The 26,954-nt window shown below is 43.6% G+C and overlaps 1 protein-coding gene across 1 annotated transcript in view; it reads right to left on the reverse strand.

The window, feature by feature from the left end:
* The window catches only part of MSRB3 (methionine sulfoxide reductase B3), a 151,716-nt gene extending 125,524 nt beyond the window's left edge, over positions 1 to 26,192 (reverse strand). The window contains exons 1-3 of the mRNA XM_008070538.2: positions 26,057 to 26,192; positions 5,187 to 5,295; positions 3,535 to 3,612 (exon numbers count right to left, since the gene is read on the reverse strand). Coding sequence (XP_008068729.1) covers positions 3,535 to 3,612; positions 5,187 to 5,295; positions 26,057 to 26,132 — 263 coding nt within the window. The 5' untranslated portion in view covers positions 26,133 to 26,192. The remainder of the gene's footprint in view (positions 1 to 3,534; positions 3,613 to 5,186; positions 5,296 to 26,056) is intronic.
* Between the last annotated feature and the right edge of the window lie 762 nt (positions 26,193 to 26,954).

Consider the following 26,954-nt stretch of genomic DNA (forward strand, 5'->3'; position numbering starts at 1 on the left):
CACCCCGTCCGCCGGGCGAGCGAGGCGGCCGGACGTGCGCACGGGCCCCGGAGAACGCCGGCCCTCGCGCCCGGGGTCCCGGGGGTCCCGCGGCCGCCGCCGCCTCGCCGGCCCCGCTGGGGGCAGCCGAGCCCCGGCAGGTCCGGCCTCGTCGGCGAGCACCACACGGAACTTCGCCCCAAGAGGGCCCCAGAGAGCAGCGCCTGCGGGAGGGAAAGGCTGGCCCTCCGGCGCCGCTTCGTGCCGAGCAAGCTCCTCCAGCACCCACCGCTGCTCTGTTCCCCGGTCCTTGCGGTGCGGGCAGCTCCTCCCGACCAGGCTCCTGGAGGGCACAGGGCTTCTCCGGCCCTCAGCTCCTTCCGTGTGCGCAGCTTCCCCAGTGCCCAGATGCTGCTGCAGGCGTGGCTTCTCCAGGGCCCCACGCTGCCCTCGGTGCCCAGGGACGCCTGCCGCTCCCCGGGCCCTGCCCCTGGGGGCTTTGCAGTGCAGTGCCTCCACGGAGACCCCTTCTTGCAAACAGTTTCCTCCAACATCTCCAGCAAATTCCACAAGGCAGACTTCCAGAAAGTTCCAGAGGCTGGACTTCCAGCCAGCTGCGCCATCGTGGCACCATCGCGGCCTCTTTGCCATTTGGAGGCTCCAACAAGGCCTAGACCTCAGCCCTGGGGAGGGGGGGGAGCAGGGCCTGTGATCTCACCCGGAGGGGTCATGTTGCTTCCTGTATCTGCCTGTCCTGTGTTCTTTAGAATTTCTCTTTACTGTTTTGCTAGCCAGACCCTCATGGCCACAATCCGCTGTTGCAGGTCATAATTCTTTATATTGGAACTCTACTGTTTAAAATAAAGTATTACATAAATTACTGTGTGGTTTCTCTATCCCGGCTGGGTGCCGACTAATACATAGTTCCTCGTTTATTTTAAATTAATGGCTAGATTTTTTTCTTATCAAAAAGTTAAATAATTGCAAAAGATTAACCTTCTGGTGCTCCGTATAGCGCACCCACGCTTGAAGCGTGCACTTGCCAAAACCTTAGTGCTACACACTCAGACCACTTCATGCACGGAGCCGTCGCCAGCCAGCCCCCACTGTCAGATCAGTCAGCCACGTCAGACATATTCTCTGTCCAAAAAGAGAGAGAGAGAGAGAGAGACTATCATGTATTTCCTTTTCTGTGTGTGAATAAACATGCTGACACATGTTCTCTTGGCCTCCCCCTCACAGAAGTAGGCTGGGAAAACCCGCTGGACAGACAGCAGATGGAGAGAAAACAGCAGACAGGCAGGGAGGGGCTGAGCTGGGCAGAAAGCTCACCGAGAGGAAATATGACTTGAAGATCGTTCCTAGTGCATTTCCACCTTGCTTCCATGAGGTTCTAAGGCCATGTGTTCACCTGTTTGACACCCCAGAGGGTGTACCCCAGTACAATGCATCATGGGAAGATCCAGGCTAGGCAGTGGGTAGGACGGCCCACTGAAAGGCCATCGTGACAGAGGAGGCAGGGAGGAAGACGAGGCCGACCACAGACTCGGACCTCTCCATCTCAGGCAAATATGCACCCGGACATTGAGGGTCAGAACAGGGGTCCTTCCAAACTGCCCATGACCCGGGGCCCCTGGAACGTCTCTCTGGACACCCAAAGCACATGTTCTCCAGTGTGAGGGCAGCAGCTCTAGGCCCACAAGCTACTGCATTCTCCAGTGAAGGACGGAGCAGGCTGGACATGGTGGCACACGCCTGTAATCCTGCACTTTGGGAGGCCAGGGTGGGAGGACTGCTTGAGCCCAGGAGTTCAAGACCAGCCTGGGCAACATAGCAAGACCTCATCTCTACAATAAATCAAAAAATTAGCCAGGCATGGTGGCGCGTGCCTGTTATCTCACCTACCACTCAGGAGATTGAGGCAGGAGGATCACCTGAGCCCAGAAGGCCGAGGCTTCGGTGAGCCACGATCAGGCCACTGCACTCCAGCCTGAGTGACAGAGTGAGGCTTTGAGTTACAAAAAAAAAAAACACAAAAATCAAAGGGCAGCGCAGGGATGCTTTCCCCAAAATAAACAAGAAGCTGAGAAAAAGGACGCAAACAATTTTAAAACGACAAAGTAACACATGAAGCCATATTCTTTAAAAATGTAGAAAACAGAAGATTTCCTTCTAAGAATGCTAAAGGCAAAAGAGACACTGTCCCATCAGATGTGAACCCTGACTCCCACCAGATAAGGGTCCTGCTTTTAGGATTTGTGACTCGGTATCTCACATGGGTTAAATCCTTCATTTACGGCGGTTTTGTTTCTTATTTAAAACAGCAAGTTTTCCTTAGATCCTGAACTTTTGTGAATCACATGATAGGGAAAGACATGGAGAATCCAAACAAAAAGTCAGGGGGTGGGCCAGTTTTGCCATTTGGGATATTAACAAGTTGAACACAGTAACCATCTTAAGTGTTGTATGAACCATGATGACACGAGTTCAAGGTGCTGAAATACAAGGACGTGTGTTTTCTGAAAGGACATGGGTGACAATTCGAAGAGTCGGGTTTTTAGCATGAAGAATAAATACAAGAATTCAGAGCAGATTCTTAACCTACACTAATGCGCAAATAGAGTTCATGCAACTCAAGAAAGTTTCTAAGGCTTTTTTAATTTCAAGGAAACTACTGTTTCCTGGCATTTCTGGAAAAATCTGTAAATGCTAGTGTTTTAAAAGAGAAACATTTATGGAGAGATATTAAGTGTGTTTTACATGCTGTGTGTATCAGATTCTTGTTTATACATTTCCTCTAAGAATCTTTGTAATTCTGTTTTAAATAAATGCCATTTACTCAGTTAAGGTTTCTATTTTTTTTACTCACAAAAATCTACAATCCATGGGAAGCACAAGGCTTCTAGAATCTTCTCCACCTAGATAAATTAATTTTTGGTAATGACTTTTCTCTCCTGAATAAGACCCATTCTCTCCGGAATACACTTGTCTGAATGAACTATTTTGGTCAAAAAGCCTGTGTATTGCCTGGATCAACACAAAAACTACGAACCTCACATTCATAACCTGCCTATCTGTACAGAAAAGTTACAACCCCATGTCTACTTTTAATGCAGGTACTTTCCTTCATTACAGAAGTATAAATAGCCTACTTGGTGGATATTATTCAACCTGAAGGACATATACAAAAAAGTTTTCATTACATTCCAATAAATACATTTAGGGCCTCACTTGAAGGTTTTTCTACAAATCAATAAATACATAAACATTTTTATGCATGCCAAAAATCTCTCTCATAGCTCTGCTAAGCGCCATATAAATTATTGATACGAACAAGCTAATGTAGGCTATTTTCAAGGGATGCGCAGTCAGTCAGTCTGCCACACTGGTAGTTTACCATAAACTCAATGGTTGCTTTTGTTTTGTAGGGGGTAAATAGAAATTTTTTTAAATAGAAGAAAATCCATGAATGTAAAGACTCTAAGATGAACAAGCAATAATTAGTCTGTTGCCATCTGGGCTGTATCCATACCTACAGGTTGTTGATATACTTACTTAAACAATGGAGTTCCACAAACAACACATTTATATATTCCAGGATCTTTGTGATGTGTGTATTCTCCTTCAAAGGCACTGATAAACAATAAACAGATCGTTTAAAAAGTTAACGTTAGCATTGGTTCTCATGGAATGCATTCACTTAAAATATATTTCTCTAATACATTTTTCAAGAACAGACCAAACATATGGAAGTCTGAACATTACTAATATATTTCAAATCTATATCATAAAACGTGCCTATAACGACTCCAAACTAAGTGTAGGTTAAATTAAAAAAAAAAATCAAGTCATCTAGTTATGTAACACCTAGACAAAAATTTTTTCTATTTAAAGGAAAAAAAGGCTGCAGTTTAGATTCACAGAAAGAACATCATCATTACATAAGATTCCTGCTTATTACAGTGTCCAAGAGTGTGTACCAGAAAATACAGAAGGATCCAAGACTTCAAGTGCAAGGAGCCTTATTTTTCGGTTTGAAAAGGAATATTGCAGCTTTAAGGGAATATTTTTCTAAGTTAACAATCTTAAAGGCTAGGAGGTCATTCAGCTAATACAAGTCAGCTGTGCTAACCTAACAAAAAGTCTATGTGCTCCACAGCTTGTTTTTATTATCCTTTCACCCTCTTTATGAGGGCCAATTTTTTTATAAACAGAATTTTTAAGAATGACCTAATCTCTGGTTGTTTGTGGGCCTTAAATCATTTTGCTGGCCATGTACACAACAGGGCAGAGAGACTCAAGCCCACTGTTGCTCATTATCTGGCGAGGGTGGGCTTTGCTGGCGATCCCATGCCCGGTGAGTTCAGTCAACAATAGATACCGTGATGGGGAGAGTGCTGCCTCTGGACGAGGCTCCCATGTGTGGTAGAGGGCTCTCAGTTCATGAATGAAAACAAGAAGTTACATCATTAATAAGTTCAGATCAGAGGTACGTTGCAGTTGTGTGCCAAGCTCCGTGGTATAAATTAGACAACAAAATCGTTGGACCTTGGCAAGGTACCTTGGAGCTGGAATCAGCTGAGAGAGAGAGAGACTTTATTCACTAAAAACAGTCTTGGAAGGGAACAGACTCTTTTTTCAGGACTTAGGGCGAACTTCCAAGGACCGAAGCCATGTGAGGGCAGTTATTGAAAATTTTTGACATTCCAACCACAAATGAGCCAATAAATACTTTCTCCACATGTGCTTCAAAAAGAAATCGGAGTGGGGTAGAAAGCAACTAAATTATGCTACCTTCTTTTTGCAGCCAAGACGTCTATACTTACAATGGCCACCTTCAGAATTTCAGCATCCTGGCACAGTGCCATGTCCCTCATGGTTTTGCTGACTGTGATGTCTTCCCAAAAAATGTACCTAAATCGCTATTACTTCCACACAGTTTGTCGTAAACTCAAAACAGGCCCTTCACAAAAGCCCTGTGACTTTACATAAGATATGGAGTGTTCATTAAACGGAGGAAAGAACAAATAAAACTGCGTCTTAACCTAAGCAATCCCATTTCCAACCTTCTCAAGGATGCTCATTTGTAGACTTTAGCAGCTCAGCGTAGAGCGCATTCGATTAATTGGCAGGGGAGGGGGCCGGGGGCGGGTGAGGAGGAGCGAGCCCACGCTTGCTCGATGGCCTTTCATCCCGGTTCGCCTTACCTCTCAGTCCCTTTCTCCTGAGTGACATAGTACTGCAGGGGTGTGAGCCGCTTCCTCAGTTCCTGCTGGGAAAAGACCACCTTACAGCTCTTTTTATCCCTACATGACCCTGGAAAGAAAAAGGATATGGGAGAAGAAGGCTTTTTAGCTTGGATCCCAAGTAATTGCTTTGACTGGCCGCCACGGTGCGGCCTCTGCAGCCACTTGTCAATGGCCAGACCCGTCCCCAGCACGCTAGGCTTACCCGGCCCGTGGCCGACTACTTCTCCGAGTTTTAAAGGAATGTTTCTTAAGAGCCAGGTGACTCCATGGCGCAGGGGCCACCACTGCAGCCCAAGTCTCCAGGAAGTGATCCTGAAAGCTCCCTGGACGTTCATTCACGAGACCCATCCTTAATGTCTCCCAGGCCCTGAAACTCCTTTCTTCCCCATGAAGCCTCAAGCATAAGTCTATTTACAAGCATTGACACTGTACATATAAGATGATGGGCATATCAAGTTAAGCCGTAGCTCTCCAGTGATTTGGCGACTTGGTGTGGTGTAATAGCTCGAAACCATCCTCATTCCATTTCCACGCTGGATGATTTAGCTGCCATCCTATTTTTTTGAAGTTTGAAAATGTATTTGCCTATGACTAGGAATTGCCATTGTCTGCAATTCCGCCAAACGCTCCACGCGGTTCTGTCAAGTCCTTACAAATAAACGTCTCTTTAAAGACTGTGTCTTGCCATGTTAGACAGGCGGCAAGAAACTTTCAGTGAACTACAGGAGAAGGCATTTACACTGATTCAGATTCAAGAAGCTCCCAAGAAAGAGTGAAGAAAATAGAAAGGAAGAAAGACAAAGGAAAAAAAGAAGAAGGAAGCGGGGTTTTCAGAGACGTCCACTTTCTTTGTGCCAAGTGTGTTTAGGAAGGCTTCACTGCAGAAGTGCATTGGAATGGTGAAGTCATTTTAATGTGATCCTAACAACAATGGCAGCTTTTATTTCAGCCTATACGGGCTGCAGTAAAATGTTCAGACAACGCCTGTTTATAGGTAGTATTTTATTTTACCTGCACAAATGATTGAAAAGAATGTAACTCCCGGATGGGGCAGCCATGACTCACTGCAGTAAAATTGCTTTGCTTTGCCATCCATCACAGTGGGAAAGAGGCTTGCAGATGGTCTGACGTGTGCAGATTTCTGACCGTGTTTTGAAGTCACTCAAAGAAAACCTGCTTCGTTTCCTGACTATTAAATCCAACTTCTTTCGAAACACAAAGAAATATGATTTAGGAGTGGCAATGCTTTCTATTCCTCTCACTCTCAAGGTACATAGTGTCATCGTGGGTGAGATTGCAGGAATTAAAACTAGGAAAAAGTGAACTAACCAGCTGATTGCGGGATTAAAAAAGGCGATCGGCTTCCAGAATCGGAGCCACCGGGGATAAAGGGCTTGGTCCTCTGTAAGAGAACATGGAGGAGGGAGAGAGTGAGGAGGAGCCCACAGAGAGGGCCACCTCAGGGCAGGCTTGCAGGCCGTCTCACAGCACCTCTTCCGACCTCAGTCCTTGCCCAGCCTGGAGAGGCCTGATAACAGCTGGCATGTCCCTAAGGCACTCTGACCTCTTCTCCCTGGACCCCATCATACACTGGGCTCTCCCCAAATACCGACTACTGACACCTTTGCTATCATCTCAGGGGTAGGTAGAAATGTCTCCCTGAAAAATGTGTGACCCGTGAGAACAAGCCTCCTGGTAGCTGGAGTGCAGAATGGCTCTCTTCAATAATCAGCCGACCGTGATAGGTGAGTTTCTGCTCAGTTCACTATAGACCTCCTTAGAGTTAACACATTGTGCTTATCTGTTTGTTGAAAGGGTTGCCTCTTCATTAATTTTGTAAAACAAACAGAAAAAACAATTCGTTGCAAACTTCACATAACAAAACGACTTGGTTAAAACGATTCCTCCCAACGGCACAGATAATTGAAATCCGTAAAATTAAAATTAAACAACTCCCTCCGAAATATTTGTGCCCCTCTGTGTTCATTCATACAAAAAGACCAATTGTGTCCCCAAAGCCGAGAGAACCAAGCTTCCCATCTGTATGTCATTTAGCACCAGAGAAGCGACTGCAGGTTTAAATTACACGGTCCTGGATTGCAATTTCCCAACACTGGATGCTTTTCCACGTTTTTACCTTGAGTCATTTACTAAGGAGTGTTCATAAAAAGTAGCTTAGAGCACAGATGCTTGCAAATCGTTCAGGCAGAGATGTTTCTCTCTTTCTCATTCCCCCTCTCTCAGAAATCTCTCTTTTCTGAAGAAAACGAATAAAACTGTTGGTCAGTATGGATGAACCCTGTGAGACGTGTGTACAAAGGGAAAAGGTAAAATGGAAAACATCTGATTGAAGTAAATAATGCAAACATAAAAGCTTTACCCATGAATGAAGGGTATTGAAGAGACTTTATTTCGTAGATTAGAAATTACTTTTGATCTAAACATTCTAAAAACAGATTGTTTTCCACTCTGCAACGTCTCATTAGCTGGGCTGCAAGACCTCGTTTTCATGGCAAGCTTTGAAAGACTGCCGAGGCCGCCCTTTGTTCGTCTCCGTCTTATTTGGGAGGGAAATAAAGATTTCATTCCTGCTTTCTTTGTTTGTCTTTCAAGAACCACTAAAGCAGTATTCACACAAATTTTGTAGGAATGTGCCCTATGTCATAGCCTACAAATTATTTGGTTTTGGTGCACTTAAAGGTCATCTTCCAAATTAGCAAAATTTTTCTACATCCTGGCTTTTCAACCTTAAATATAAATATTGTTTCCTAAATGTAAGTGAGGTTTTCTCTTTAAGAAATTCTAGTGATTATTTAAAGTTGTCAAACTTTGTACATTTTTGTTCTTTGGTCATACTGTGTTCTCAAAATAATTAGGCTTTTAAAGCATACCCAGTCACAGAAGGAAATATGTGTGGACTAGAAACAACGATTGTGATTTTATATTAAACAACTCAATGAGAAGTTAGGCAGATTTTCATAAATGCCTCGCCACACTGTTTAATAATAATATACTTCCTGGAAAATTGCAAGTTATACTATTACATTCGGTCTGCTATCATCGGAACCCAACACTGGCATGTATAAACACAGAAAGGCTTCCTTTTGCCTTTGATTTCCCTTCTCCCTATCAGACTCACTTTTCTAAAGTCATGTGGTGCCACTGTTAATTTCGAAGGAAGCATTTCAGTTTGAAATTCTAGAGCAACTCATGGGATGGTTTTCCTCCACTGTCTTCACGTAGGTACTGCAATTTTCTTATTACACAGGGTAATTTAACATTAGTATTATGTGACATCTGCTCAATGACCTCTAAATTGGCTTAGAAGTACGTTTGGGAGAGATTTTTCCCTCTATTTAAATGTTTAATGGTGTACTTCGAAGGCGCAAGTGTGTACACAAGCAACCCAAGTATGTCCGAGGGGATCATTGTGCCACTGCGGTATCGAATCATAACACTGTTCCCTGCGGAGGAACTCTGGAGTAGATCAGACCTGTCTCGAACCCAGCCCAAGGGGGTTTCATTCACTGAAATGTGCCCCAAGTCCCATGTTAACCTGAGGCTTGTTCCGTGTCATTTTCTGGAGGCCGGTATCATTTGGAAGCTCAAGGTGGGGTCCCTGACGCAAGTGGGAAGAAGCTCCCAGTGGGAGTTGGCCATCTGGCTCTGCCCGGTTGTGTGACCTTAGGCAAGTCAAGTCCCCACACCAAGTGCCACCACCCTCAACCTGTGGTGAGGCCCCCAGCCTTCAGCACTTCCTAACTCTCTGAATAAATGCATCGCCACATTATCGTGTAGATGACAGTGAATGTTGAAGTTAAAACTCTATTTTAGAAGGTAGCCAGGTCAGGTATGCCAGTGTACTGTGGTGTCTTATGAGTGATTATTTTTCTGTAATGATTCTCTCAGAACAGTATTTTCTCCCCACAAGTTATCTTTTAAAAATGATTACTAGCCGGGCATGGTGGCTCAAGCCTGTCATCCCAGCACTTTGGGAGGCAAGAGGATCGCCGGACCCCAGCAGGTCAACACTGGGGTGGCCGTGAGTGTGCCGTAGGACTCCAGCCTGGGTGACAGAGTGAGACTCCACCTCAAAAACAAGCAAACAAATAAACAAAAAAAGCAATAAAACGATTACAATCGGCAATGGAGGAAGAAAATAAAACTCATAAAACTTGAGTTTTATGTGTCAGGCACTTTGACATGAACACATTCAATCCTCTCAATGATTCCAGGTGGCAGCTGTCATGCCCATTTTGCAGATACAGAAACTGAGGCTTGGAGAAGTTACGACATAACTTACTAAGAGCAGACAGCAAATAGATATATCAACTCAACCCCACAGTCCTTTCATTTCCTGTCAGAAAAAAACTGTGCTACAACTTTCTTCATTCTTCTCAAATCATACAATAAATTTCAGCTTCGTTCTTCTCAAATCATACAATAAACTTCAGGGGAAAAGTAAGAGTACATCCAGAAAACCAAAAGACATTCCTACTGGCCAGTGTCTCTGTTCCCTGTATTCACTTCTTCAGCAAAGGGTTAGTGACAAGTTTCATAGGGGAGTCTCACAAAGTCTATAAAATGTTGAAAGGCCTTTTAACTTCCTGTTAAGAAGTAAATCAGATCTGTTACTTAAATCTTAGAGCACTTTTAAGCAATAAATTTTATATTTCAGTGTGAAAAATCAAAACAAAACACAACCCAAAGATCCCATAACTTTAATTTTGGTTCTAAGATCAGAAAAAAATGAAACTATTAAATATTTTTCCAAGATAATGAATGAATAAGAGATAAGAAGATCTTGTTTTGCTTTGTTTACTAGGTTAAAACAGTAAAGTCCATGTCAAAATTTCTTACTGCTATATTTAAAGATGATATACTTTACTTTTCACTATCAATTTGGTGGGTTATTAATCTGTCATTGGAAAAATGAGTACATTTTTACTCCATGCATAGTATAATGTTAGAATTTATAAATAATAGGCATTGACAAAAGCCAAAGCTGGTCCCTTTTTAGAATGAAATGTAAAATATACTCCATAAACCATCATTTATTGTGCATTCGTTGGTTTGCATTCTAGTAATTCAATAAAGACTTTAAAAAAAAAACTACAAAGCACGAGGAAAGAAAAGTTCTGTGCTTACAGAAACATCACCAATTCTTCTGATCTTTTTCTCTCCAAGTAGACATATATAGAAAAAACATGGCTGAAATGAACCCACTATCTAAGATGTCAGGATATGTTTCTTCTGGATTCCACAAAACTAGGGCTATGGGGTTTACCTTGAGGACTTTGATCCAAGATTTTTTCTTTTTTAGGCATAAAAAATGTTGAGTGTTTACAGCGTGCTAAGTAACACGTTGTTACTTACTATGCTAAGTAACATACATTCATTTGTTCAGTAATTACTTACTGATTACCTACTACATGCCAGCACTATTCTAAGTTCCTTGCGACACAGCAGAGAACAAAACAAAGCTCCTTCGTCCATGGCGTCCCTTTCCGACAGGGGTAGGGGGAAGGCAGACCCCACACCGTGAAAATAAGTGAATCGCCTAGTAAGCAAAAAAGCCGAGCCAGAGGGGTGGGAACGCGAGAAGTCAGGACTGTGATCTCAAGGGGCGCAGTCAAAGCAGGACATCTGGCCCCAGCCCTGGAGGGCAAGAGGGAGCTGGCTGGTGTCTCTAGAGAAAGAGCTTTCCCAGCACACGAAGCAAGTGGCCCGTGCAAGAGATGGAAACACCGAGAAGCTCATTCGTCCTCCGCGGCAGAGACAGGTGACGTTAGGGCCAGGGCTACCCCCAAAGGTGAATGGACCAGGTGAGCAGCAAATGTGCCTTCAGACCAGGACATTTGCCAGTACATATCGTAATACAGACACCCTTAGCATCACCCGCTTTACTTCCAAGAGAAATTATAGTGAGTATCCTTTTAGCAAAGAGCTAGACCCCAAACAGTTCTCGAAGGGTATTTCTCTGGCTGAACTGTGAAGACAGAATGTGGGCTCTTGCCTCATCCCATCATGCTATTCTTTTTAGACTACAGACTGCCATTCTCAACTTGGAGTTGTGTGCCAGAAGGCACTCAATAGATGTCTTGGGGGATGAGTTTTGAATGTGCCCAGAGAACAAAACGCTTTGGTCCAACGACGCTTCTATCCTTCTGAAATACGTCCACGGCACTCCCCTTCAGAGAAACCTCGTAGGCACCAGCAGGAAGCATCGACGACCAAAGAAAGTACCTCAACTTAGTACCTCAACTTAGTTTCTGCTTTTGAAAACACTCTTAATTTTTACATATAGGTTCAGTTTAATTTTGTCTGTTCTCCAAGTCCTAAATATAACACACATAAAAATAAAACTAAGCCATCTCAAGAGTCAGAAAGCAGCCAGGCATGGTGGCTCACGTCTGTAATCCCAGCACTTTGGGAGGCCAAAGCGGGGGGATTGCTTGAGCCCAGGAGTTCCAGACCAGTCTGGGCAACATAGTGAGACCTCATCTCTACAAAAAATAATAAATTAGGCTGGGTGTGGTGGCTCACGCCTAGAATCCCAGCACTTTGGGAGGCCGAGGTGAGAGGATGGCCTGAGCCCACAGGTTTGAGACCAGCCTGGGCAACATGGTGAGACCTCATCTCTACAATAAATAAAAAATTAGCCAGGTGTGGCATCGCATGCCTGTAGTTCCAACTACTTGGAAGGCTGAGGCAGAAGGATCACCTGAGCTCAGCAGGTCGAGGTTGTGGTGGCTGTGAGTGTGCCACTGCACTCCAGCCTGGGTGACAGCGAGATTCCTACTCAAAAAAAAAAAAAAAGTCAGAAAGCAGACAATTATTTCTTTTCAAGGTAAATACCTTTTTCTTTTCTATATGTGAGAAAAATCATATCTTCATTTGCCAGAACAGAATCACATTTTATGCCTCTTCGTTGTTTCTCTGTTACTTCCCATAAGACAATCCTACAGGTCAGTTTCACTCTATTGATGCAGGAAGAGTATCCAGTGAGCATCAACGGACATCATCAGCAGGCCAGGGTAGGACACCATTGCAGGCTTCTTGAATTAAATAAGATCATACATTTTAGTGGTGCATGGGTGAATGGTAAAATTGGTCTTCTGATTTCCATACTGAATATGGAATAGATATCCTCAGAAGACCCCAAGCAAGCTTTCCTTCCAAGTCTGCATGCCCTGAGAAGTTCACCCCTCCCGGTACTTTTAGATCAAGTGCATTTACTCGGCAAGGCACCACTGCTGTGGACAGCTATCGTATTGTGCAACTAGTCTCAAACATCACCAGTTGCTTCTGCTCTGTCTTCCCACATTGTAAGTTCTTTGAAGATATAAACTGTCGAGCCTAATATTAGTTCATGCTTTCTACAACTATTTATTAAACATCTACAGTGAATCAAGAATGGTGATGAGCACTGGAAAGTTGAAAACAATTAAAACATTCCTGTTCTGGGAAAGCACAATCAAGTTTGCAAACTCATCCTAGAAAAAAGTACTCCCTACCTTGTTGCTGAATCTCACTATGGTCACCCTCGAAGTCCTCCCCTTGGGAAGCTACGCACCAATACCAGTGCCTAGTCCACTCATCAAAGCAACGTTGGAACTCTTTTTCTGGAATGGCCATTGGAGCCGTCGTCATATTACCCTTGATTTATTGAATGCCATCAAATGTCTTCCTTCCCATATTTCCTTTGTCTTTGGGTAAAGCAAAAGTTCACTGGTGGCCAGATCAAGTGAGTAGGGAAGGTGTCCCAACACAGTTATTTGTACAGTGCTGCCAACATTAGCACACGGTGACAAGTTTGAGGACTTAATGGTCAGACCTCAACAATAATGACAACAGCTCTGCTGGCCATTTCAGAAAAAGAATTCCAAAACTGCTTTGACAGGTGAGCTAGGCACTGGTGTCGGTGCATGCACAGCTTTCCAAGGGGAGGACTCCGAAAGTGACCGTAGTGATAGTCAGCAACTAGACAGGTAGTGCTTTAACTAGGATGGTTCATGAACCTAATTATTGAACCTGATAAGAGCAGGGAAGATACAACAATGTGCATTCTCACAGTGAAGATATTGCAAAGTTTTGTATAAGGAGAGTTACCAAAGAGGACATTCACATTTTTGAACTATGCCCACCAAAAGTGACCAGGCCCAGTTCTAACTGAAATATAGAAGACTCAAGGAATTACTGGTAAGAGTGTGTACAGGGTCAAGGGGACCCAACAGGGAGGAGCGTGCCATCCTGACCACCCAGTGGATACAGCGTGGTCAGTGTGTGTAGGCCAAGGTGTGAGTATCCCAGCAGTAAAGGGGCTACAGTCTCTTGTGTAAGCAATAGCAGCTAATACGACAAGGCAAGACAGACAGGGTAAGACATGGCTCCAATTTGAAAAAAGAGAAATTGGGAAACTGAGAAATAAGGCAGTTTTAAAATTAAGGGAAAGTGTGTGCACACATTTTACTGCAAGTCAGGGAGTGTAAAGGTATTTCTCACAGTATCACAAGTTTATTCACATGACTTAAAATTCTAACCTTCATAGGCAAATATGGTCAGGTGGGCAAGGTGGCTCATGCCTGTAGTTCCACACTTTGGGAAGCTGAGGCAGGAGGCTCTCTTGAACCTAGGAGTTTGAGACCAGCCTGGGCAACATAGAGAGACCCCCATGTCTACAAAAACTATCCAAAAAAAGTAGCTGGGCATGGTGGCACCTGTAGTCCCAGCTACTCAGGAGGCTGAGGTGGGAGGATCTCTTGAGCCCAGCAGTTTGAAGTTTCAGTGAGCTATGATCACACCACCATACTCTGGCCTGGGCAACATAGCAAGACCCTGTTGCTACCAAAAAAAAAAAAAAAGTGAAATCTCATTTACAAAGCTGCATGATTTTCTTGAGAGGAAACAGTAAAGAAGTTCGCCATGATATTCATTACAATTTACCTTGGCCGTGCGTGGTGGCGTGCCCTATAATCCCAGCACTTTGGGAGGCTGAGGTGAGAGGACTGCCTAAGCCTGCAGGTTCAAGAACAGCCTGGGCAACTTGGAGAGACCTCATCTCTACAATAAATTTTTTTAAAAGTAGCTGGGCATGTAGGTGCGTGCCTGTAATTCCAGCTACTTGGAAGGCTGAGGCGGAAGGATCACCTAAGCCCAGCAGGTCGAGGCTGTAGTGGCCGTGGATGTGCCGCTGCACTCCAGCCTGGGCGACAGTGAGACTCTGACTCAAAACAAAAAAACAACAAAAAAAATTCACCTCAGTGACTGTAGGGTGGAAGCCACCTTTTACATAAATGTTTAATTGTTGGATCCATTATGGCTGTCATTTTGTCTGCACCATCAGGAACTAAAGAGTGCCATCTCAGCTCTGCAAAGGTGAATGCAATACTGGCAAGAACGACTTTTGTGTTCTTGTGGACCGCAAAGCCCAGAGTTTAGGGAAATTCTTAAAACATGTCTTGATCCCAAAAGCATTTTATGACTCGCAAAGCACACGAGTAAAAAGCGAACGTTTAAAGGCACGGCCATCACGGAGTGACGACATGGAGGAGAAAGTCACTGAACTCCCATTCCAGCTGATTGCCTGTGAAGCGTCTGACAGCTCGGAGTTCTCTGTTTTTAATTCTTTTTCCAGTATGGGTCTTCACTAGAACATCATAGCCCATGCAGAAAAAAAAAATTAAAAACAGACAGGCTCATTTCCATTCAACATTTCACATGCAATCAAAAAGATTTGCAAAAACCAGTTCTCTCCCCCGCCGCCCTCCTCCCTGGAGAGCACAGGCTGCCAGCGAGAGGAGAGGTGAGCACCCTCAAAAGGAAGGCGGGGAGCCCTCCCATGGATGACCCCGCTGGACTGTAAGTCAGAGCAACACTGAGCGTGCTTCTCTAGGAATAGAGATCATATTGTCAAAAAACTCAGCTTTGCGAATTTCCAAATTCGCACCATCACTCAAATCAAATTTCAAAGCTAAGTTAATGAAGCACGGTGGGCAGAAAACAAGTCTGCAATTGTCACTCAGCAAACAGCTACATTCAAGTCTATATATTCCAGAAAAGTCTGAGCGATTCTAGAGAAAAGAAAAATAGTCAGCAATGTTCCATTTTTCTTTTTCGCCCAGATAACTCAAGAAGAGGCATTGATCTGCCCGAGTAATTCAGTATCACCTTGAGGGACAGTGTTTGCAAATGGTTCTGTCACCTTTGCCTCCGCAGCCCCCAGCAGTGTGCCTGGACAAGAGGAAGAACTTAGTACATGCCATTCTTGAATACTTCTTCAACTCTCTGTCCTGATTATTGCTATCCAAATCTTCTTTCCAAAAGATGCTTTCTAAATGATGCCTTTGGTTGTGTTTCTAAGAATTTCATTTTAAAACTGCATCAGGCCGGACTTAGTGGCTCAGCCTGTTATCCCAGAACTTTGGGAGGCCGAGGCAAATGGATTGCCTGAGCCCATGGGTTCGAGACCAGCCTGGGCAACTTGGCGAGATCTCATTTCTACAATAACTGAAAAACTAGCCGGGCGTGGTAGTGCGCACCTGTAGTTCCAGCCACTTGGAAGGCTGAGGGAGGAAGGATCGCCGGAGCCCAGCAAGTCAACGCTGGGTTGCCTGTGAGCGTGCCACTGCACTCCACCCTGGGAGACAGAGTGAGATTCCAACTCAAAAATAAATAAATAAAAAATAAAACCAGCATCAACAACATTTGCTTAATATATCAGTGAAATTTTAAAAATGAATAATGATAAGAGTAAAAAATGTTTAATTCAGGAATCCAGATGACTATTCTGAAACTTTGAATACCTCGCTAGAGTTCTATATATTTTGACTAATATTCCATTAATTCTCTGGATGGAAGACTATGAGATTTATCTAGTCCAACACCCCGCAAAATACATCCTGTAAAACACTGGCTCAAGGAAAAAAAAATGCCAATGGGCTATTTCTCTTGGAGAGTGAGAAGAGGAAGTTTCCATGGTCAAACAGATTAGGAAAAGCAAAGTTACACAGATGTCTTGATGAAGACCTTCTCAGAGGCTGTCTTATGCGGACGGACTTTATTAAATCGATGGTATTTTGACACACCATTATTTTACACTCCACTAGAAAAGGGGAAAACAATCACCAAATATGACAGATCCTTATCAGAATGGTTTTCAAGCTGCATCCTGACTACCAAAATGGTAAATTGTACAAACAGCGCTTCTTAGAATGTAAGAAGCATGGCAGCGTGCAAGTTCTCGTTCAACAATGAGACCCGTTGCAAAGGTAAAACTCGTAGAACTGGTGTTCCTCAGATTGCAATTTGGGAAATGATGACTCCATAGTACAAACCTTCAAGTGGAAGTCAAGGCCCAGAGACGGGACTGGTCACGGTCACGCACCTGGTTAGTAAGCGCCAGGTCTCCCGCCTAGCGTGTTCCTCCTTCAATTTATGCGTTCATTGCCTTTCTCTCTTGAACCCCTGCTCTGCTGTATGTGTCTGCGTCCGTTCCCCCTGTCCTCCATCCCCATTCATGATATTCACACATATTCCTGCGACACCCTTCCGAAGAACTGGCATCGCTTGAACTCCTGTTCCAAGAAGATGGGCAACCATTCTGGGCAGAAAGCAGCACAGGGCTTCCCATTTCTACTCCCGGCCTCCAGGGTAAAACAAAAAAATGGAGTGTTTATGTCGAATCATAAACGTGTCAAGTACAAACTCCTGTCATCCCAGAGATCACAGCACGTGGACCCCCACGGCCATCTTTCTCACCAGAAGGCAGACCTCAAGAACAGAGACTGCTTTACTTGTGACGTGGCACAATTTTGACACATGATGCTACTTATTTGCAACCAATCATGCATTCAGCAAATATTTATTGATCACCTATTATGTGATAGACATCGTTCTAGCTGCCGAGTTGCAGCAATGAATTCAGCAGACAACAATCTCTGCCTTTCTGGAGCTTACTTTGCAGGAACCAATGATTTTCCATATCACCTGATCAAACCCATCACACTTCCCAGACTTACTTCCTCCTTGTTCCCACCCCTCCCTCCCCCCACCCCCCAGTTTCTTCTTCCTTTCAACAAGAGATTTTAATGGCATAGAACAAATTTTGGTGAAGTGTCAGCTAAAGTAATACAATGTAGTGTCATGTAATGACCCTCACCTGAAGGTCATGTCTAATTATAAAAGATTTGACAAGAATATAGCGTAATTCACAGATTACAGATGAAGAACACGAATAAAAGGTATAAAACAAAGATTCTTGGTGTCAGAAAGCAAGTTGATAGTGGAGAGAAGTCAGTAAATACAGATCAAGCTTCTAATCTGTTTCTTGGTCAATACCAATGATATGATAGCAAGCTCTGAAATGTGCTGCGATGTCATCTAAAATCTGCACAAGAAATATTAAAATACTGATCAAGTGGAATATAATATAAGAAGTAGTATCTTTCTAAGTCAATAGGCATTTCTGCACAAAACAAAATCTTGCAACACTATCATTGTAAAATTCTGGGTTTTCTTTGCTTACTTAAAATTCAAATGCTCTAATGACTTAACATTCGATAGATTGTCTGCAATTACGTGGCTGAAAATAATTAATATAACTAGTGTTTGAAGAGAACTACTTATCATGAACGTTATTGGGTAAATGCAAACTCTATAAACGTGCATATCTTATCAATCCCCTAAATAACTGATCTCCCCTGTCATTTCATGGTATATTTGTTGACAACGTGCACTTTTAAAAGATGAACACAAGTGTAAACAGACTGAATATTAAAAGAAGAAAAAAACCTAGGACACGAAAAGCAGTTAAATGGGATTTAACACTTCAAATAAGTAGCTGATTGGAAATGTAAAAGCACAAAGAGTAATCTGAGCTAATCGGCCATCACATCTCAGTAAAGTCCATTTTAAAGAACTTTAAATTAAAGTGGGCCTAGCAAAAGCAGCCACGCGAAATATAATCTCTGAATGTGGGATGAAGCTGTAAACTAGGAAGGGAAGAGGATGACAGTCCAAGTGTCTCTGCTCTGTACCGGTGAGTCTGTGAACAACCACTCCTGGCTCATCCCTTTCTTAAACTTGTTTTTATTGAGACCAAGAGGTTGTTCGTTTTAACAAATCCTTCCGTAACCTGTTCCATGACATTACTGTGAACATTTTAGATAACTAAACATCTAGCTGCCTGGATGATTCCCCAAAGTCTATATAGCCCAGATATTCTAGCCTATAGAACTATCACTTGTTTCAGAACTTGAAATGTTTTATATCATTTCCTAACATTGTTAATTAACTAGTGAATTTCTCAAACAAAACTAAGATTTAGTTTTCTGTTCATGCCCATTTAAAGTCTGTTACAGCTAGATGTTGTCATGTACCTTATAGTTATTAATGCATCAAATGAAAATTGTATTCATATTTAACAGCAAATCAAGAAAAGTCCACACTTAACAAACCATATGCCCAACACCTTATCATACAGATGTATTGTCTCATAACAATTCGGCCTTAACTAATATGCATTGTCCACAAATAATTTTTAAAACTCATCTGATAATTAGATGCTGCACAGCAACTTTTCAACATTCACTAAAACTTTATTTTATCATAGATACACTAAAACATTTTGTTTTAGAAAAATAGATCTGCATCCGAGTACTCATTAATCAACATTTTAAACGTAACTTTTCTTAGTTTCTTAAAATATTTTCACTCATGCAAAAACGATTCATGCTTAACAGTCAACATGTTAAACTAATAACATTTTCAAGATTCTATAAAAATTCAAAACATAGCAAAACAAAACGTGAAATTTTCTTTAATTCCTGGGTGGTCTGCTGAAGGAAAGCTAACTGCATATAAAAGTATAAATGACTGTTAAATCAGCTCTTCGGATACAAGATAAGTTAATTTATGAAAACTTGTTTTAGTTTATAGAAGTCTACACATGAAAGACAATTTCGAAGAGATGTCCAAGTATAAGGGAGCTGGAATCCTATTGAAAACGGAAAAAGGTTTTGCACTCCACAAATATTGTTTGAACATAATATAAGCAGAAAAATTTGTGGTTTATAAATCCATATGTTCTTAACTGGATGTTTTTTACATACTTTTGTTTAAGTTTCCACAATGCACCTATGTGCTAATATCAATAAGCGTTCATGCTGTGAAACTATGTAAAATTAGTGCCATCTACTGGGAAAAGTGGGTACCATGTCATCAACTGACCGCAAATTATTTTGTGTGAATTACATGAGTTGAAATGTGTATGGTCATTTTTTTTCTAACTATTTGTTGTGTGTTTAAGGAAAAAATCTTCCCCAAAGCGTGTGTTATGTAATCAAAGCAGCTAGGTATGAGGAACGCATAAGAATGGTGAAATTGGAGAACTGAGGGTTCTCTGATGTGAGCAGGACGGAAAATTTCCTTTGGTGACACTGATACGGAAATCAGAAACATGGCGTCCTGGTCAGAGTTTTATGTCGGCTTCATGTGTATCTTTTTGGACAAAGGTTCTGAACGTGCGGGCAAAGGGCCCGCCCTGAAGAGTCTCAGAAGATCTAACAAGAAAAATATTGGGACTGTAGGGAAAACTGCGTGTAGACGCATGTGTGTTTTTCTGGGAAGGAAGGCCGTACATTTTACCAAACAGCGATGGAAGTGTCCCCGCCAGTACGTGGCCCAAGAAAGGTTTCAAAGACCTAATATAGAGAGTCCATCTAGTCAGCAAGTGAACAGTACCACTGACTCCTCAATACTCCTTTAAGGAAAGATAACATCCACTAATGAGCTATTGCGGGCTCAAACTTGAACAAGTGCTTCTTCCTCGTGAATGTTGCACTGAGGCATGTCTGCAGTATTTCCTCTTAACAAATGAGCCTTTAAGGCACAACAAACAACATTAATTTGCTCCGAAGAAGTGATCAAAAGAGTCACGGTTCTGAAAGTCATGGTAAGATGAGTTCAAAAATTTAAGTACAATATGCATTTATTCACGTCCTCAAAACAGCTGATCACCGAAACTGGAACTGTTTGAAAGAAAACGTAAAAGCAATTCTGGATGATATACACTGACTCTATTACCACTTTTTGTTATTAGCTACAATGTGATTTATACTCATGACATACCCTATATTGTATTAATGCAATAAAGTGAGCGAAAAAAAGGAATTCTTTTTTGACAATAAATTCGAAAGTCACCAAACTATCAACTTTACTTTTAATCTTCCCGTATAAAGGAACCTCAAATAAATGTATACTCTCTGTTACGGCTATGACTTCACCTACATATAAACTTTCCAAGTATTTACTTATTCGCTTAACAAATATTTATTAAATGCCAGGCACCGTGCTAAGCTCTGGAGCTATGAGCCCCTGATTCAGAGTTCTAGTTATACAACTGGTATTCTACGACTTTCAATCACCATTTGCGAAATATCTCTAAGGCTTCTAATTGTGACCTCAGGCTACTAGGATGTCTTCAAAAACCACAGCCACGTAGCTCTTCAATCCATGAGGGCTGTTAAGTATGCCACTGAAGTCCAGTGCGAATCACAGTCACATATTACGTGTAAGATGTTAGAGGAAAGCATAATTTAATCACTGTGATTAGCACTATTTGGACAAACTTTACTTATTTCACTCTCACTTGGCTAAAAGCTACCATAATGCTTAGTCTAGGCTACAATTACACTTAATTTTTATCTAGCACTAAAACTATGTATAAGTTACGCCTCCTAATCCCTCCTCAGATAATGCTTCAGCCTTGATTTAGAGGCAAAGAATTCTAATGTTCAAACATGGAAAATACTTTTATCCTCCCACCACAACCCAGCAGACTTTTCTGTAAGTTCCCAGCATTAATTAGTACTGAGTTTTAAGATGTGATTAACCCAAAGACAAAAGTAGAAACAAACATCTGTTAATAAAATCACAAAATTTAGCCGGGCTCAGTGGCTCAGCCTGTAATCCTGCACCTTGGGAGGCTGAGGTGAGTGGATTGCCTGAGCCCACAGGCTTGAGACTCACCTGGACAACTTAGTGAGACCTCATCTCTACAATAAAAAAAAAAAAATCAGCCAGGCATGGTAGCGCGCGCCTGTAGTTCCAGCTACTTGGAAGGCTGACGCAGAAGGATCGCCGGAGCCCAGCAGGTCGAGGCTGTGGTGGCCGGGAGCACTGCACTCCAGTCTGGGCGACAGAGTGAGACTCCAACTCACACACACACAAAAAATCACAAAATTTAAGAACTGGGTAGATGATCTACTTTTAACTCCTTGTTTCAAAGAGACTGAGATCAGAAGAGGTTGACCTGATTTGTTCAAGGTCACACAAGTTAAGGACAGAGACATGGTTAGAGTTTTCTAACTCCTTTTCCAATGCTCTTTTTAATACATAAACTGTTATAGGAAATTAAGAAGAAATTCTGAGAGAGAAAAACTACCTTTAATTACAAACATGAATGAACCATAACTCAGATGCTCTTAATAAGCCCTAAATTAAAATTATGTTTTATGGGGAAAAAAGTAAGATGTAAAGGAAGTCAAAGCTGAAAAATAATAGATCGCTCTTCTGGGATATGGCCTTTGTGCGGGTCAATCCAGTTACAATCAATTTTAAGAGCCTGTTCCAATTATTTTTTAGTTCTGGAATTATTTCATATTGAATAATACTCAAAATTAGGATCCTGGCTAGAGAGCAGAAATCTTTTTTTTTTTCAGTTGGAGTCTTACTGTCACCCAGACTGGAGTGCAGTGGCCGGCCGGAGCGGCCACTGCAGCCTCAACCCCACTTCCATTTCATTCGGATTATTCAAAGTGTAAACACTCTGCTTCATTGTTGTTGAACTTAACTTCCTCAACATTCCTGTATATCTAAGAGTAAGATCTTGTGAGACACATGGAGGATAAAGATTTTGCCAGCATTCAAGTTGTAAGATACATACTCACAGGAAGACTGACTTTCATACGCATAGTTTTTACAAAACTACCTAGAAAGAACATTTGGTTCTAAACCAGGGGAAGTGAGGACCAGTTGGAGGCCCACACTTCACCTGCACGTAGACTACTTATGTACCTAATCCTGTCTTGTACCCCGCATCTCTACAATAAAATAAAGTAATATAAAAAATAAAAATTAAGTGGTGCTTGAATGGTCAAGGAGTCATGGAAGACTATTTTAACCGATTCATTTATCAAATTTAAATGGGTTTACAAGTGCTAGGTAAGAAAGACAGTGTCTCTGGGCTTTGTCAGTACTGGGTAGAAAGAATAAAAGATATGTGTTGCATACATATAGGACTTGAATTCTGGGTCAGCAGGAAGTATAGGTAAAAATAAAGAGATCAACACAACAGATTGAGATGGTTATTTCTCAAACATGAAGTGTATCTGTGAGTCTATGAAAGTAAAACTAGGTAAATGAAAGATGGGATACATTTAAATATTTTGAAAAGTCTACTGTATTGGAAAAATACAAGGAACTCTGTGAATACAGGTCCACAGATTGCTGGAGTGGACACAGTGAAGACATACATGGTTTTGTCTACTACATGCCAGCCTAGGACTCTGCACAACCCGTCTGTTTAATCCTGACAGCAGCCCTTTCAGGTGGGCACCATGACTGTCCTGTTTTGCAAACAGGGAACAAAGGCACCTGGTCAGGGAGCAGCAGAGTCGGATTTCAAACCCCGCCGGGCCAACTTCAGCACATGTGTGCGCTGCACTGAACGACAACGGCTGGCTGCTACTTAAAAACCGTCAGCCTGGCTGGGCTCAGTGGTTCAGCCTGTCATCCCAGCACTTTGGGAGGCCGAAGCAAGTGGATTGCCTGAGCCCACGGGTTCAAGACCAGCCTTAGCAACTTGGCAAGACCTTGTCTCTACAATAAATCAAAAAATTAGCCAGGCATGCTGGCACATGCCTATGGTTCCGGCTACTTGGAAGGCTGAAGTGCAAGGATAGTCGGAGCCCAGCAGGTTGACACTAGTGTGGCCGTGAGCATGCCATTGCACTCCAGCCTGGGCAACAGAGTGAGACTCCAACTCAAAAAAAAAAAAAAACCTGTCAGCCTTGTTGAACTTATTTTTTAACCACTCTGTTATCAAAATGTAAAGACATGTATGTTTTAATTCATGAAGCCCCTCAGTCCATGACTGTCCTATCTTGAAGAAGACACCATTCACGAACGCTGCTCCCTCAACCCTTGGCCTCCTCTGTGTCAGCAAACCCACATTATGAGAACCAGTTGTGACTGGTGGCTTTCACTCACGGGGGTTTTCTCCAGTGGAAAACATCGTTATGTTCAAGCTCTGTGTCTCCCCTGGTTCTACTGTTCCCTGTGACGTTAGTGCTGGAGCTCTCCGTGCCCCGGGGGCTGCGTGGCGAGGGTCTCCCTCAAGCTTTCATGCCATTCCCAGGTGGGCCTCGTCTGAGCCACAGTCTGCCTCTCTCCCAACTCCATCCCCTTGCTTTTTTTTTTTTTGAGTTGAAGTCTTACTCTGTCGCCCAGACTGGAGTGCAGTGGCCACTCCTGGCCACCGCAGCCTCGATCTGCTGGGCTCCGGCGATCCTTCCGCCTCAGCCTTCCGCGTAGCCGGAATTACAGGCATGCGCCACCACGCCCGGCTGATTTTTTGATTTATTGTAGAGATGAGGTCTCGCTGCCCAGGCGGGTCTCGAACCCGCAGGCTCCAGGCGATCCACTCACCTCAGCCTCCCAAAGGCGCGGGATTACAGGCTGAGCCACTGAGCCCGGCTCCTTTCTTTTCAAACCTTCTTGAGGGCCCCTGCCCCGGTTCGACACAACGCCCTGCAGCTTCCAAGGCTCCAGGATCCCCTATGGGCAGGGCAGGGTGGGGCGTGTGGGCAGGGGACACCGGAAAGAGCGGTTTGCTCAGGACACTGGACTCCACACGGAGTTTTGTTAGCCCCTGAGGTGACACAGACATAATCTCTTTTCTGAAAAAAGTGTATTCAAACAAAGCCTCATGGCCCCTCCTAATCAAGTCGCCATGCCAGTCCTTCTCATAGAAACATCTGAAAAACCAGCACTGACTTTGCACTAAATTAGTAATCTTTATTATGTATGTATTTTGAATTGGGGTCTTACTCTGTTGCCCAGGTTGGAGTGCAGTAGCACAATCTCAGCTCACCACAGCCTCAACCGTTTGAGCTCAAGCAATCCTCTCACCTCAGCCTCCCGAGTACCTGGGACTACAGGGGTGCACCACCATGCCCAGTTCATTTTTAATTTTTTTGTAGAGACAAGTTCTCGCTATGTTGCCCAGGCTGGTCTCAAACACCCAGACTCAAGCAGTCCTCCGGCTTCAGCCTCCCAAAGTGCTGGGATTCCAGGCGTGAGCCACTGCGCCCAGTCAATAATCTTTATAAGATGCAAATGTAGTCACGCTGCACCCTTGCCTCCGTCCCCAGGGTCTAGACTCTCAGAGCATCATCTGAGGCTCCTCATGATTCCACCACCTTCCCCTCCTCGCCCCTTCCCCTTGCCCATGCCTGATGACCCGGCCATCTTGAGTAACTGCATCTCTCCAGGCACACCTTGCCCTCTGGGGCCCTCACGTGTTGCCCACGCACTCCCTTTGTCAGGAACATCCGTCCCCCGCTGGGACACCGGGCTAACTACAGGTCCTGAGAGTCAGCCCAAGTGCCGTGTCCTCTACAGAGGCCTCCTCAACCATCAGACTTCCCTTCCTTTCAGAACATCTTCCCACAAGAGGAGCACTGGCACCTTCCTCCTCTGAAGCCCCAACACCCGGAGCCTAAGTGCCTATAGTGGGGCGTGGCCGCACGTGGTTCCATGGTCCTCACACTGTTCCGTTTCCACCTTGTACTTGGTGAGAAAATCTGCTCTACCACATATTCCATTTACCTCCCTGCTTAACACAGCACCTGGCAATTAACACTGAGGGTATGCGTAATGCATTGGTTAAATTCTCTCTGCCACGCCGTAATGGAGATATGAACACTAAGGGAAAATGTAAATAACACTGAGAGTCCTGTTCACAGAAATGAAATATCTGAGTGTTGTGGTTTTCATTATACAACTAAAAGATTAAACTCGCCATATAGACATATAGGAACTTTTAGACTTTCATGTCTCCCTAGTTTAAATAATATTTTAAAATAAAATATAATATTTGTTTAAAGTAGAGTAAGGCTGGGTACAGTGGCGCACACCTGTAATCCCAGCACCTTGGGAGGTCAAGGCAGGCAGATTGTGTGAGGCCAGGAGTTTGAGACCAGCCTGGACGACATAGCGAGACCCGTCCCTATAAGAAAAAAAGTGTAGCAGTTCTAATTTAAGAACCAGTTTATACATGCCATATTAGTTCTATTTGCTTGGTTGCTGTGAAGTAAAGCATCTTTTTAACTACAATAAATATTTTAATTATGCTAAAGTTGTTTGTTTTATAAATCATTCTTTTTTCCCTAAAGGAAGGCCACGCATGGAATGCAACACCTTTTCGTGGCCCTGTAACAAGATGTACAAGATGGTACTATCGTGTGAGATTTGGGGTCATTTCCTACTAAGACTGCCAGCCTCTTACAAACATTAGGACTTGCAGATGCACAGTGCACGTTCAGAAACGAGAAGAGACCACGAAATGCGTGGCAGTGATGGAGCGGGCAAGGAAAACGGCCCATGTCCCAAGGCGTATCAGGACTGTGGAAACGAACGTGACTGGAAGTGGGTGGGGATTCAGAACCAATTTCCGTCTTCAGACGAGGGCAAAGCCTGCTGGAGGAGCATTTCCTGCAGCAGAAACCCCCTGCAGCCCTGGCTAGGTGCGGGCGGCAAGCAGTAACCTGAGGGGAGCCCGCAGGCACGCAGGGCCCCGGGCTGGCTCTTCGACACCAAGTGCAGCAGGTTGAAGGCAGACATCACTGTGGCCGATCTTCACCCACCGACAAGAGGCAGAGAGCGGGGCGAGAGCTGGGCGGGAGAAGAGAAGACGGAAACTGGATTAGAGCTTCACCCAGACGGAAACTGGATTAGAGCTTCACCAGTGTTGCAGCATTCGCTGTTCCCCACGCCACGGAGTGGGACACGCGCACACGTGGCTAGTAAATTCCCGACACCCATTTCTCCGGTGTCGAGCTAGCCTCAACCCAGGCGCGCCCCTGAGGGATGGGGAGAACGCACACTGGATCACAGCAGTGTAATCTGTGAACACAGCATGCAAGAGGTGGAAGGAGAGGAAGTTTAAAACAGTTGAAAGCCATTAGCATTGACTGAGTTCAGACCATGTGACAGGAACTGTCTGGAGCCTCATAGACACGTTGTAGCACTTAATTCCCACAGTAAACCCAGGAGGGAGGTTTTAGCCCCAATGCAGATGCGAGGAACCCGAAGCTCCCAGGTCCAAAGGCACAAAGCAAATAGGCAGGGAGGGAGGCCTGGACCTCCCCCTCGGAGCAACTGCGAAGCCCAGCTCCCTGCTGCCTCCTCCATCTACAAATTGCCCTCCCTGGAGAAGGCTGTAAGGTATCATGAGATGAAGAGATTTCTTGTGTTAGATCTTCATTTTTTTTAACTAGAGAGCCAAAAAGCACAAGAGACTTCACTTTTTAAAAAGTGTGAAGTTTGAATAAAGCACGGTGGAGATGGATTTTTGTTTAGTTTTATGATTTATAATTTTTTTATCAATTCTGTGAATGCTATTTATGACCCAGTGTTTAAAAAAAAGGGTAAAAAAAAAGGGTT

Source organism: Carlito syrichta, unplaced genomic scaffold (genome assembly GCF_000164805.1).
Source record: "Carlito syrichta isolate Samal-C Ts95f unplaced genomic scaffold, Tarsius_syrichta-2.0.1 Scaffold313519, whole genome shotgun sequence".
Lineage (NCBI taxonomy): Eukaryota > Metazoa > Chordata > Mammalia > Primates > Tarsiidae > Carlito > Carlito syrichta.